The 15285-nt window shown below is 34.4% G+C and overlaps 1 protein-coding gene across 1 annotated transcript; it reads right to left on the bottom strand.

Moving 5' to 3' along the window:
* Positions 1 to 553: 553 nt before the first annotated feature.
* LOC139493114 (uncharacterized) lies at positions 554 to 2992 on the bottom strand. The gene has a single exon (XM_071281310.1). It carries the CDS (start codon positions 2990 to 2992, stop codon positions 554 to 556), a length of 2439 nt encoding a protein of 812 aa, XP_071137411.1.
* Positions 2993 to 15285: the final 12293 nt, after the last annotated feature.

Here is a 15285-nt window from a genome sequence, read left to right as displayed (position 1 = left end):
TATCAGTGATATTTTTGGTTGTGTTTGAGACATTTGTTGAACGAACAAATGTTATGTTTGTGCAGAAAGAAAATCGTCTGTTTGTAAAAATGAGACGGAAGATACCAATCGGATACTTGTACTTTTTTGGATTCGAGCGTCAATGATGAGTCTTCTGTAGACGAAACGTGCGTCTGACGTATATACAGATTAGGTCCTGGTATCTATGATGAGTATCTTGAGGGTTACTCTTTTGTTGTGGAAGAAAATAACGTCTTGCTAGTTCAGATGCTTTATGATCGTAAGATGAAATATATATATACGTAACAATAACGTTACGTTACATTAACAATAGTGTGCGCGAAAGTACGGGAAACAATTACATTACAAAACGTTCTAATGTCTCTTGGCCTATATTCACGACATTCTGGGGGCCTCAAAATGCATAAGAAATAAAATTATTTTAAAATGATAAATAATCAAAACTATTAAAGTTCTTTAAATTGATCACATTGAAAGTTTTTTGTAATTTCACTTTACGTTAACTGTCCTTCACAAAATCCTATAACAGTTACTATAGTTCTAATGGATATAACTTCACAATTGGTCGTGTGGTAACTAGTCCTCTAGAAGTCCGTACTTTTGCTGCTCGAATAAGTCCATCTCCTCCTTTGATGATGTCTTCTATTGTTCCTAATCTCCATAAAAGTCGTGGCGATTCACTTCCTAGTTGAACTACATCACCGATGTTAACTTGTCCAGTATGTTTTCCAGAGGCTCGATGATATTCACGTAATCCGGTTAGATATTCATTAGACCAGCGTTTTGCGAAATGGTCTAATAAGAGTCCTTTTCTCTCAAATAGTTTGTTTGCTGTGATCGTATCAAGTTCTTGAATATTCGCGTTGTGTTTGTCGTTGTGCATCTCTGTGGTCGTAATAATCCTCCCGTGTAAAAGATGAGATGGCGTCAAGGGTTCGGGATCTCTTATATCTGAAGATATATATGTAAGTGGGCGATTGTTTATAATAGTTTCAATCTCAGTGAGTATTGTTGTCAAAGATTGTTCGCTGACGAGTGCTTTACCAAATACTTTCTTTAATGTCATTTTCGTTAAGCCAATTAGACGTTCCCACCATCCGCCATACCACGGCGCTCCTTTCGGAATGAATTTCCAGTTGATATGTAAATTCAGCTGACTTTGAAGTGCATTTGATGCGGCTACAAATGTAGGTGCGTTATCAGAATAAATGGTTTGCGGTATTCCTTTTCGACTGATAAAACGTCTAAATGCTAGGATAAAAGTGTTCAATGACAAATCAGGTACAAGTTCCAAATGTATAGCTCGTATACATGCACATGTGAATAAACATATATATACCTTTCGCGGTTGTGTTGATGTATCCTTGATGTGTAGAGGTCCGGCAAAATCTATTCCAGTTGTGCAAAATGGTATGGTGTCTTTTACTCGATCCTTTGGTAGTGGTGGTGGTTCCGGGCTGTTATACGGTTTACCAATTATTTTTTGGCACTGTATGCATTTACGTAAGACACTGTTCACACATTGTCGAATTGCTGGTATCCAGTAAGATTGCCTTATATGTGTTATTGTCTGACCGACTCCTGTATGTAGATTTCTTAGATGTGCGTCCATAATGACAAAATCTGTAAGTTTGTGGTTCTTTGGTAGTAAAATAGGAAACTTCGCGTTTTCTTCTATAGATGAATTTTGTATTCTGCCTTTACATCGTATGATTCCATTTTCATCCAAATATAAACGTAACTGTTGTACAAGCGGTAGTGATTTAACTTTCGGGTTTAACGAAATATGTTCTAGCTCTTTCACGAACCTGTCTTGCTGTGTATCTTTGATCCATAAATTCATAGCTAATGAAATTTCCTCTTCTGTTAGACTTGTTCTTAGGTTCCTGTCACCTTGTGAACTCCGTAGTCGATATGGACGTTTTTTCTGGCAGTTCTTAACGAATTTCAAGACGTATCCAGTTACAGTTAAAAGTCTATTTAGATCAGAATACCTGTTCATGTCTATGATTTGTGATATTTGCTGCGGATCACTTGGTACTTTATCGTCACTTCTGTGTGTCTTTGGTCCGGTGATATTAGATAGCTGAGTGCTTATTTCCACATGTCCTGTCCACGTAGGCCATTTACACTCGTCCGTTAACCACTGGGGTCCATTCATCCATAATGTCGAATCTTCAAATTGCGATGCAGTCAATCCACGTGTTTGTAAGTCAGCTGGGTTCATTTCTGTGGGTACATATTTCCATTCATGAGTTTCACTTAGTTCTTTAATTTCACTAACACGATTTTTTACAAACTTGTTTAACGATTTCGATGAGGTAAGCCAGTGTAGAACTATTTGGCTATCGCTCCAAAATACTGCTCTTTTAACTCCTAAGTTTTCGATTACATCTTTTGAGAGTCGTGCTCCGATCACTGCAGCCATTAATTCTAATTTTGGTAGAGTTATCAATTTTAACGGTGCAACACGGTTCTTCGCGATAACAAGTGTCGACTCTGTGCCTTTACTCAAGTAAACTGAAGCTCCGTATGCTTTCTGACTTGCATCAACAAAAATGTGTAGAGTAGTGTCGCTTGTTTCCTCGTCATGGTTTGCAAAATAGTATCTCTGTATTTTAAGTTTCGTAGTTATCTGTAAGATGTCATTCTTCACATCGGTCCATTCGTTTTCAATTTTTTTTGGTAGTGTCTCGTCCCATGCATATCCTTTTTTCCAAAGTTCTTGAATAAGTGTTTTTGCTCTAATTGTTATCGGTCCGAGTAGTCCTAACGGGTCATATATAGCGGAAGACTGTCTCAAAAGTTCACGTTTTGTCAACTGTGTGTCCATCTTTAATTGTTTTGTTTCGGCAAAGCTGATTGTATCTGATTCTGCATCCCAACGCATTCCCAATATTTTAGTGTCCTTGTCTGAATCCAATACTTTTTCCGATAGGGCCAAATCTCTGAGTTTGTCGCTGTTGGACATCCATGACCGTAAATTGAAGCCTCCCTGTTTTAGCAGTTCTCTGGATTCATTAAAGTATTTAATTGTGGCTTCTTCCGAGTTAATGCTAGATAGTACATTGTCAACATATAGATCTTCTTGTAGAATTGTATTGCTTGATTATAGTTTGTATTAGTCATTTGCATTCCCGAAATACACTGGCTAGCTTCTCCATAAAGTTGCGATTTTAAATAATTAAATCGTTGCACGTCACTCAATGAAGGATTTTCATGTACGGAATTATTATAGGAATCCCAAAAGGCTGACCATTCCAATAGATTTCCGCCGAAAGTTGGCAAGTTGAGTTTAGGCAATTTGTTATAATGACTTGACACTGTGGAGGTGGGCATGCTTGACTGGCTTAGGCTTGTTTGCTCTGAGTTGAAAATTATCTGGTTAGAATGTTCTTGCACGCTGGGGTTATTGCATATAAAATCTGATGCATTAGGGTTAAGAGCTGATTGATTTTTAGACTGACTAACACTTACTTCTTTTATGAACTTTTCAATTTTCGTTATTCCAATTTGAATCTCTAACTCGTATCTGTCAACTTCTTCAATTTCTTCGTCGAGGTCTTCTTCTTCTTCAATAGATTCTAAAATCTTCTCATTGAGGTCGGACAATGTCTTCTTCTTGGTTTTGATAAGCTCCATCATGGATCTGAGGTTGACAACATCTTGTTGCGGTTCTTCTGTCGGGTCTGCTTTTTTCAGTAGTTTTATTACTGCTCGTCTATGTGCGGCTCGTACTGTTTTGAGTTTCGAACTCATCTCTAGTTGTGGTTTTTCGTCACGGCACCAATATCTTGAGGGTTATTCACTTTTGTTGTGGAAGAAAATAACGTCTTGCTAGTTCAGATGCTTTATGATCGTAAGATGAAATATATATATACGTAACAATAACGTTACGTTACATTAACAATAGTGTGCGCGAAAGTACGGGAAACAATTACATTACAAAACGTTCTAATGTCTCTTGGCCTATATTCACGACAATGAGTTTATTGTATTCACAACTCATCAGAAAATAATGACCACGGCACGGAAAAATAAAAAAAGCTACCAAAGGTAGACAAAACTACACAGAGAGCCAAAGTCGGTGAAACAGAAAAAAACTACCAAAAAACCGATTGTGATCTCTGATGCTTCGGATTGGTAAACAGGTTTTGCTCCCGATATGGAATTCTTCGTTTTGGTAGCAATACACAGTAAGGGAAAACAAATAAAATTTGCCCTCATAAATTGGACCATACCCTTTTCATTACTTTCTTGCAATATTATGCCTAATGTTTGTGTCATATATGGGCATACATTTTATAAATTGTTATTTCGATGGAGAGTTGTCTCATTGGCACTCACACCACATCTTCATATATCTATATATCAAGGACGTATAACTAACATACGTCTAATATACGTCCTTGTATATATGTATGTAATCAGAATCTTCCATATATTTTATATCCAGTATATCAAATGGTAAAATATCATTTCTTTTGGGTATATTCATGGCAGCAATATTTATTTGCTATAAAATATTGTAATGCCGACATTCCCCCCCTTTTTATAGTTAACCTATGTCTGTATAGTTTCTTGAAATTATTGAGGATAAAACTATAGATGTTAGTGAGATGTCTAATGTTACAAGTAGTGTAAGACTTGTCATTTGTTATTTTGGCTGTTGTTTTCATGATACGACAGATTTGTGTATGTTAGTTTGTTAAGAAGTTTCAGTTCACGTACTGATTCCGTATTTTCGCGGTAGTTACCTTATTATACTATAAACTCAAATAAGACTGTTCTAATGATCTACTTATAAATTTAATGTCGAAACCCATCTTTATTGATGAAGATCAATCATTGTTTACAAACAGTATCAACATTACGGGAGTTTCCCTAATATGATCCATGGTTGCCGATTGGTAAACAATATGTAACAAGCTCTGTCATTGGTCAGTCGAAAGTATAAATACCAAAACAACAACAGAAACGACGGAGTGTTGGGTTGACAATGAATGGATAGTGACAAACTTTAATAGAAGCTGGAATATGTCTGAGAAATACAGACAAGCGTTGAAAGTTAACTTTGTTTTAATTTAAGATTGTCGGTGCCGGTGACGGTGCTAAATACGGGTGACGGTGACGGTGACAAATACAGTCACCGGTCACGGTCACGGTGCTAAATACTGGTGACGGTGACGGTGCTAAATACGGTTACCGGTGACGGTGACAGTGTCGGTGACAGTGTCGGTGACAGTGTACATTAAAAGTTATGTTGGCGGTTTTGACATGATTAATATGTCATTTAATGTGTTATACTTAGTTATTGTCTTCTTAGTTCTATAATAAAGAAAGGTGTTTTAATCCTTTAATTGAGATTATAGAAAGATACAAAATAAGTGACAACCTTGTTACTTGACTGTTGAAGTATATGTACTAGTTGTGTGTGTCTATGTAAGACCAACCTTAACCGGGAACCTGACCAGACCAGTGACGGATCCTGCAAGACCCATTCTCTCCGGCGTGGATTATTTTTGATATTAATAAAATATGAAACTTTATTTTATTCAGATATTTTATTTCATAACTGAGAACTATATATAAATACAATTGTGTATACGTTTTCCCTTTCTGTAACGTGTTTTGGTCCGACGGTTAATAGTGGACGTCGAACCTTACACTTTATAGATCCTTTAAATCCCTTTTTATTTGTGACCCTGTGCATGTTCTCTGGTGGCCGACTCTAGCACCAGGGAGGCGGCGTTGCAATATTGCAAAAAGGGAGGAAAAGATGTCACAAATTTCCCCAAAATTTGGCTAAAAGTAGAATTTCAATCGCTTGAAGTAATACCTTTTCTGAAACTGTTTACATATATCTTCCGGTAAATCCAAAGAAAATCATATGTCTTTCATCTTATGTTTTGTAAAATTGCGTCAAAAAGTTCGTGTAGAAAAAAAAGTGTTTGTAAACATTGGCCGGACTAGCTATGAAAATAAGAAGAATTTCTTATAAAAAGGAAAATCACAAAAATACTGAACTCAGAGGAAAATCAAATCGGAAAGTCCCTAATCACATGGCAAAATCAAATGACAAAACACATCAAAAACGAATGGACAACAACTGTCACATATAAACCAACTTTGAAGGTTAAATTAGTACTCAGCTGTCTAAAAATGAATTTTATTACACAATAACTTTCATATTTGAAAAATCTACTGTGGCAAAAATGCGAAACCAAACTTTTAACTGTGTATTGCTACCTTTGGCTGTAAAAGTACAAATCAGACACCTATATTCAAGGTGATACGACGTGCCGCTGATATATTTGGGTGAAAACTGTGCTCTCTGTCAAAATTTGTAATTAAATACCAGCATAGATATGACCATCAATTTGAACAGAAATTCGGCGGGAAAAAATAACAAGGATGAATAAAGAGCGTTTGCCGTACACCACTGAAATATATTGTTTTTTTTTTATAGAATAATTTAAACTAGTCAGGTCCTTTGTTTCTAGTTTCCAGTTTATGTTCTATGTTTTATGTTATGTTTGTGGTTGTTCTTTTTGTTCCCGGGATTTTCAATTAACTACTCCTTATGTATTCTGTGTATTTTTTATTTTTTTTGTGAATACTATAAACCCATGGAGTATTTTATCTCCAAACTTATGTTTTGCTTGAAGCTGTTATGGCCCATATAAAAGTGGCCCAACTGTTTACCCAAAAGCCACTACGAAATATAATGTTGCTCTTGAATTGAGTTTGTCCCTTCGATTCGTCACCACGATTTGATTAACTGTAATGGATGTCTGTTTTCTTCATTACAAAAAGGCTTACCGGGTCCCTTAATTCGCCCTTTGTTTTGGTGGGATTGTTATATGCCATGTATGTTAATTCTTCTTCTTCTTCTGTCGACTTTCTTGATGTTCTCGGAAGTGTACTTATCCACACATTTACCATTTTTGGACACTTTGGTATTCCACTTTTCCAACGCAACAAATAACGCAACCAATATGGCATTGTAAGGCATGTCATTGAGCGTCAAATTGACTTCAGTGCTAGGGCTTTTTCTGTAACTTGTTGTTTGCGAGGTGAAGAATTACACATGGATGTTTGGTTTCTAGTTTCATTTTAGTGCAGATAAAGAAAGAAAGTGACTACTTAGTTCTTAATTAAAATATGAAGTCAGTAAATTGGAATTAAAAAAGTGTAATATCTAAATAACAAAATTTAATAGGCAAATAGTAAGTGCAAATAACGGGAGCAATTGTGGTGACATTTGATTGAGAAGATTGTTATTGTCAGTTTTTGGGTGCAAGTTGATAAAATTTTAATGGATCAAATTGTTGGCTGACAATCTTTGGGTGTTAATTCGTGTTCAACAAATTTGGATGCAATATCCAGTGACATTTTGAAGTGCAAATTAATGGTTGTTAATTAAATGCTTGGTGACAATTTATCTCTCGGCAACATACTTTCTTCGACACGACGGCTATGGTTTTGATAATCACTACGTACCAGTTGCAAATCGATATAAAACCTTTTGGTACAAAATACAGTTGTAGATCTCTTCCAAGATTAGTGATGTTTGACTACAGTCAAATTAAAAATTCCGCATCACCTTAAATTAGGATTAAAGACAAATACACAAAAGACAAAGATAATAAGCCTTAATGTCAAAACTAGAAAACAACCAATATCACTTAAAGGAGACAACATAGAAGAAGTATTTTTTTACTATACTAGGTACTATATCAGCCAGGACAATGACACTAGATAAATCAAAGATAACCAAAGCCAGATTTTCGTTCTGCAGACTTCGAACAATATGGACAACAACATCAATACCCAGGTCCCCAAAAATCAAAATATATAATAGCAATGTAAAATCAGTTTAACTATATGATGCACAGTTATGGAGGGTTATAAAATCAGACTTTAACAAACTGTCATGATTCCATAGGGTGCAATCAACAGTTTTTTTTCTATGACGTCATATTTTGAGGTACCATGTATAAGTGACCCTTAGTGGTGGACTGATTAATAAAGATACTTGTATAAAACTAGATATCACTGGAATCAGAAAGTTCTCTAGTCTATAATGGAGTAAAAAAAATGTGTACTGTTAATGGTATAAAAAAGTTTTATCCAGAGACACTGGGAAAAACATTGCCTAATTTAAGCTTAAAAAACCTGAAATCAGGTCATGTGCACACCTCTGAAGACATGATACCTGCACATTTTTCATAATCAAAAGTGTATGAATTTCATAGATTTTTACCTGGTCTTTCAAAAAATTCATGCTTCAGGGTACGTTCACCTGCTCCGAAAAGAGCTACAGTGGCTGCAAATAAGTTTTCAATTTTCACTGCCAAAAAAACAGACTGTTTACAGTGTTGTCTCCCCTCAAAACATATATATTTAATCTAATTTTTTAAATTAGTTTAATCATTCAACCTGCTTTAATTGAAGTTAATTAACATATCTTTACAACCAAATACAAAAAACATCCCTCAAAACATATATATTTAATCTAATTTTTTAAATTAGTTTAATCATTCAACCTGCTTTAATTGAAGTTAATTAACATATCTTTACAACCAAAAAATACAAAAAACATGATACTTTTTCACCAAATATGTTGATAAAAAGGGACTTCCCTCCATGTCTATTTTTAGTTGTGGAATAACCCCTAGTTTTTTTTTATACGAAACTGTTTATAGCACCAATAATACGTGTCTTCGTAACATTTACAATATTAAATATTAAATTAAAGAAACGCGATGGAAACGGATTGGTCATGTTCTACGAAAAGACAAACATGGCATAACAAAGACACCTGCAGAAGGGAAAGAGAGAGAGACCAAAAAAAAACCATGACGACGCACAATAGAGAGTGAACTGATAATTATTGGAATGACATTGGGGAGGCAGAAAGAAAGACACAAGACAGGCAACGTAGAAGGGCGGTGTTAGTGTTCTCATGTGCAAGTACGAATAAGGTAGTAAGTATGTAGTTACAAGGGGATACGTTAAGCTTGTCCGGGAAATTGAAGCTATGGGAAATTGAAGCTTAAAAAATACCAAGCAAAAGAATTAAGAGAAGACTTTCTGTCAATTATTTTGAAAATAAGTGACTTCTGCTCCCGTCTTCTGAACCACGGTTTTCCAACCCAAATAACTATCTCAGATTCAATATACACTCAGATTCAATATACATTGTCATTAACCGCTGTTAGACGTGTTTCAAATTGTTATAAAGGATTGTGGTTCTTGCAAGTCACAGGTTTTGTCATCATCTCACGCCGTGTATGTGGTTGATGAGATAAATTATCAAAAGGAAATGAATATAACTAATCATATCGATAAAAATGACAATATGATAAAACAGATATACTATCAGTTTCTGAACCAACAGCTCCAACGTTAAATCCAATACAAGTCAGCTATTCCATTTAATATCTAATGATATCATTTTATCCAGTTTGTTTGCTTGGACAGAGAACGGTTTTGAATTTTTCTTCGAGTTCAGTATTTTTGTTATTTTACCTTTTTCAAATTTTGACACAAGAAGAACAAAAAAAGAAAGAGATTTAGGGACAAAAGTAAATTATTGTCTTGTTAACTTGGAGCATTTTCATTAAGTGGGATTGATAATCGATGCCAAATCGATTGCAATAATGTCCCTATCCAAAGACCTTTTCAACATCTCTCGACACCTACAGTTGAGAACGACTACGACAGGTAAAATGTGAAGGGTCGTCTCAAAAATAAAAAATAAATTTATTCACCAATTTGGTGTTCCACTTGAATTCTGTATTCACCAATCACGCTATTAAATTTGCTGCTTTTTTCTCAAATGTTATAGCTTACGATTAATTTGAGGTGTTGTAAATGGTGTAACTAAAGGATGACGATTTGGATAAACTTTGTCTCTAAGGAGTCCTTCGGGAAATGCAGCAGACCATTTCTCCATATTTTGATCCAAAACATCTCTTATATGTGGTTATAGATGAGATAAAAAAAAATCTGAAGTACGAAAAAATAATGAAAAAGGTACAAAACTTTGTCCCGCAAATTGGATATAGAGAAACAAATTCTGACCCGGTGAAAACAACACAAAATACAGCAATTACATTGCATAAATAAAATCAACGAAAGGTGTAGGTTCAGTAAGACCCCTTTTTCGCCCCAACATATAGCAGTTTTACAAAATTGTGAAAATGTTATCTTTTAGCTATTTACTGGAAAGTAGAATGTTTCTGCTACATAAATATGGGCTGTTTTTGACAATACAATGAACATATATTGGGTATTAGCATCATTAAGTCATGCTCAATTACTGAAATCTTCACAATTTTAGTTTTAGACGATTTCCGTCTAAAATGAAAGTGGCTGCATTCGTGTTCATTCATAATATTGAAATGTAAGTTGTATTTGATGATATTACATAACATATATAAAGATTGAGGATTAACACGGATGCGGCTACTTTCAATTTTGACAAAAACCATCTGAAAAGTGACAGTTTTTGGCATATTTGATAGATTTTCTTATTCAAGCTTAATTCGGAGCGTTTTTAATTACTTAATTAGTTTAAATCTTTCCCATAAACTAATTCAATCAATTGAAATAGACACTAAAGTGTTTAAAAAATGTCCAAAATCTTTAGTTAGATGAACATGAATTTTGAGGCCAATTTGATCAACTTCTTGTAAGAAACCCAAAGGTCATTTTCAGGAACGGGGGACGAACACTATGGCGAAGGGACAAGGTATATTGTTTTCAGGACATCAGCCGTTGGTCTCCAAACCCCTGCTTAGCACTGACCATATTGATTTTTCAATGTCATCGTGCTCTATAGTATTAACTAACAACCGTTAATAAAAAAAAGAAATAGATGTGACATTTTCCTTATACCTTCATAATCAATATGTGATTATCCATCCAGAAATTGAATATGTACATCAACTAAGGTGAAGATTGGTTAAAAAATACCAATTTGGTCGTGTTTTAAGTGTGACACGGACATAAGGACAGTCCAGTAATTACTTTTTCATGAATTTTGGAACATTTCATCAAAGCTTTTACACCAACAAATTAATCGTTATTTACATGCGGCAAATATTTGGTAAAAGACTCACATAATCATAAAATTGATGAAGAGAAAGCGGATCATGATGCAGAATGGTTGCTGTATTTGTTTTAATCCATTCAAAATGAAATGTCGTGTAAATACATACAAAATAAGAAAATTATATGACAGACATATATTTATTTATCTATTTGGTTGATATATATTCTAAAGCTGTATAGTCAAGACAGTATGTAACCGCCAATTTAATTTTTTACGTATTGATAATCATGAAGGTTTTTGTCTTTGAGACGACCCATCCATTTTACCTGTAAACTGAAGGTGTCATTAGTCGGTGTCGAAAGATGTTGAAAAGGTCTAGTAGAAAAAGGTGTTCAACAAATTACTACCGCTAACAGGTGAGTGATACTGTTACCAATACCCACAATATCGAAATATGCATCAACGTACATAGACAATTCATGATTAACGTTTTACATTTCAATATTACAGCCTGCAAAATATTTATTTTATACTGTAGCCGGAATATTTCTGAATATAATAACAACAAAAATGTTTCCCAAGTACACGGATGTCCCATCCGCACTATCATTTTCTATGTTCAGTGGACGTGAAAATGGAATAAAATCTCTAATTTGGCATTAAAATTAGAAAGATCATATCATAGGGAACAAGTTTACTAAGTTTCAAGTTGATTGAACTTCAAATTCATCAAAACTACATCGACCATAAAACTTTAAACAAAAATTTAACCTGAAGCGGGACGAAGGGACGGACGGACACATACCAGAAAACATAATGCACATAAATGGGGCATCCAAAAAAAAGAAGATTTAGGAACGAAAGTTAATTATTGTCTTGTTAACTTGGAGCATTTTCATTAAGTGGATTTATGCGGATGCTTTAATTCTAAATCAATTGAAAAAGGTGTTTAGTAATTTTCTACCGCTAACAGTTGAGTGATACTGTAAAACAAATTACCACAATAAACAAATATGCATCTACGTACATAGCCAATTCATGATTAACGTCTGACATTTCTATATTACTTCCTTTCAAATTCCGTACAAGACCGTGACTGTTGCCACATCAGAGTTAGTTTAAAACAACAGCCTGAAAAATATTTATTTTATACTGTAGCCAGAATATTTCGGTTCAATGCTATGTTTTTGTTTGTATTTGTTAAGTTTGATCTGTCCTTGATTTCATAATGTCTTTCCTAATGGAAAGTATACTTCATCATCTCAAATATCAATCGACCTGATCGCAGACAATTGAAAATGAGAACAATATTAGGGATATAGAAAAGTACATACATGTAATTCAAGATTCCTCATAAAACCCTCTACAAGAAATATTTCCAATATGAGTTATCTTTGCATGTTAATTCCCAAGCATAGTTAAAAAAATACCTTTTAGTGGCAGTTACTCTAAAATCATGGGACGTAATGGTTTTAACAACGACTTTGATGCTTAAGGAATAATGCGTTTTAGTTCGGTAATGTGCCTTTCCTAGCGCATGTGTACTATAACAACACAAAAGGGAACGGGTTGTCGGGCTAGTCGGGTTGTCGGACTAGTTCGTAAAGGCTAAGTGGCGTAGAAATGCATATCAATTATTCAATTCATCATTCCAACATCTTTTTCAGTTGATAGAACATAAGACTGGTTATATTTCACCGGCCTATTCAGAACTGAGTCTCTGTTTTTCTTGACGTTCAGAATTACTTAAAATAACGTAATCAAGTCCATAATATAAGGGACTCCCAGCAAAACAGATCATATCTACATAACATGGCCCGGTCCAGAAGAATACCGTAACAAGTTTGAAAAAATGGCAGGGAGTTACAATTTATCGAAAAAGCTGTTCAGAAAAAAATTCACTGCTACAAAATATAGAAAAGCTGTGACAACGACTGTGCGGTACGGCGGTAGAAAAAAACAGAAATAGCACAATCACTAGCTGACCAAATGACACATACACAAGCAACAGCTGACACATATGAAGAGAAAAAGAGACAAAGCACTTGACTTCTCGTTCAAAATTGAAGAGTGCCTGTCTATTAAGAAATTATTTAGGTGTGTTAAATGCGAATAATTAGGATACGTCTAAATTAAGACAATACAATATTACAAATCTGAGGGAAAAGATGTGTTATAAAAGGTCAATTTACACCAAGAATGTTTTTTTTTAAATCAATATTTACCATTTTCTAATGTTCTTTGATTTTTTCATGCATCTTTTGTTTTTTCAAATTATTTATACTAAATTTACTACATTTGAACGCCATTATCCCTATATATGAGATACAACATATCATAACGAACGGATAACAACTGCAATTTTTATGAATTGGTACAGTATTTTTTGGTAGTAAATGGTGGATTAAACCTGGTTTTATAACTAGACTTTTTCTCACTTGTATAAAAGTCTCATACAATTCCATTATATTGACAACGATGTGTGAACAAAACAAACAGTTATAAAAAGGTAAAAATGTCAAAAATAGCGGTACAGCAGTCAACTGTGTTATTATCTTAAATAACACTCACTTTAAATTTAAGCAAATATGCCAACAAAGATAAACAAAAAGGGATATAGGCATAAAATTACCATATCACAATAATACCATGGACGGGATGTATAAGTACTGACCCACGTCAAATTGATATTGCCAAACGGTAGACTAAACAGTTAAAGCAATTATTGACAAAGACAAATAAAAGAAAACCATTTTTATCAACAAGGTCTTTGCATCTTCATATGAACTTTTTTTTTAGAAAAAGGATGATACGTTCTTCGACATACCCATTTCTCGTCAACTTTCTGCTCAGACACGGGTGACGTTTTACAACTGCTAGCTCTTAAATACCGAATGAATTTGGGAATGAATATTCCATATGCAGATAAAGCCGATATATTGATACTAAGGTGGGGAAATCTATTATTTCAAAAGTTGATCATGATGTTTGTAATAAATTCTGGTACTGAAATGACCGCTTATGTCAAATTCGAGGTATAAGTCTAATGTCACGACTGGTGCCACATGTGGAGGAGGACCTGCTTACCCTTCCGGAGCACTTGAGATCACCCCTAGTTTTTGGTGGGGTTCGTGTTGTTTATTCTTTAGTTTTCTATGTTGTGCCATTTGTACTATTGTTTGTCTGTTTGTCTTTTTCATTTTTAGCCTTAGCGTTGTAAGTTTATTTTAGATTCCTGAGTTTGACTGTCCCTTTGGTATCTTTCGTCCCTCTTCTAAAAATGATGCAGATTAAGCCGTGTCTGTTGGTTTTCAGTTTTGGAGGATATAATATTGGAACCTGTTCAGATAAGTTTGGATTGTTAATGGAAAGAATATCATTAATATATCTTAAATAAAGGCAACAGTAGTATACCGCTGTTCGAAACTCATAAATCGATAGAAAAAAACCAACAAATCCGAGTTACAAACTAAAACTGAGGGAAACGTATTATATATAAGAGAACAACGACACAACAATAAAATGTAACACACACAGAATTGAACTAAGCATAAAACACAATCCGATGAGAATAATAAATATAGCATCAAAACTAAATACATAAATTTGGGATAGAAAAGTACCGTGACACGTCTTTTAGTAATGAGAATTCACACTCAAATATAAGAGGAAACAAACGACACAACAGAAACACAACGTTAAAATGTAACACACACAGAAACGAACTATAATATAACAATGGCCATATTCCTGACTTTGTACAGGTCATTTTTTAAAGAAAAAATTGGTGGCTTGAACCTGGTTTTGTGGCATGCCAAACCTCACGCTTTAATGGCAATGTTAAATATAACATTAAAAAGACAACATAACATTACAGGACTACAATACAAATAAATAGGAGAACATATTGGACAAAGAAACACACGAATAATAGCTAACAAAAGGCACCAGGTTTACACTTTAATGTGAAATTAAATGATGATGCTTCTTTGATCTTCTTGTTTTTGACAAGTGTCTGAAGGAACTACGGCTCACACGAGAAAGAAAAGAGGTCAACAAGGAGGGACACACAGTTTCTTCTCAACGGAATGCCGACAATTTGTTGAAAAAGTCATCCTCCAAATCCAGCAAATATGTTGTCAAAGAGAAACTCCAGCACACTGATCACTTGTTCCCCTTTTTAGCACATTTTTTTGGTCATT

The sequence above is a fragment of the Mytilus edulis genome, chromosome 1 (assembly GCF_963676685.1).
Source record: "Mytilus edulis chromosome 1, xbMytEdul2.2, whole genome shotgun sequence".
NCBI classification, from domain to species: Eukaryota; Metazoa; Mollusca; class Bivalvia; order Mytilida; family Mytilidae; genus Mytilus; species Mytilus edulis.
The sequence above is the reverse complement of the archived record's forward strand: the minus strand, read 5'-3'. Positions and strand labels throughout refer to the sequence as shown.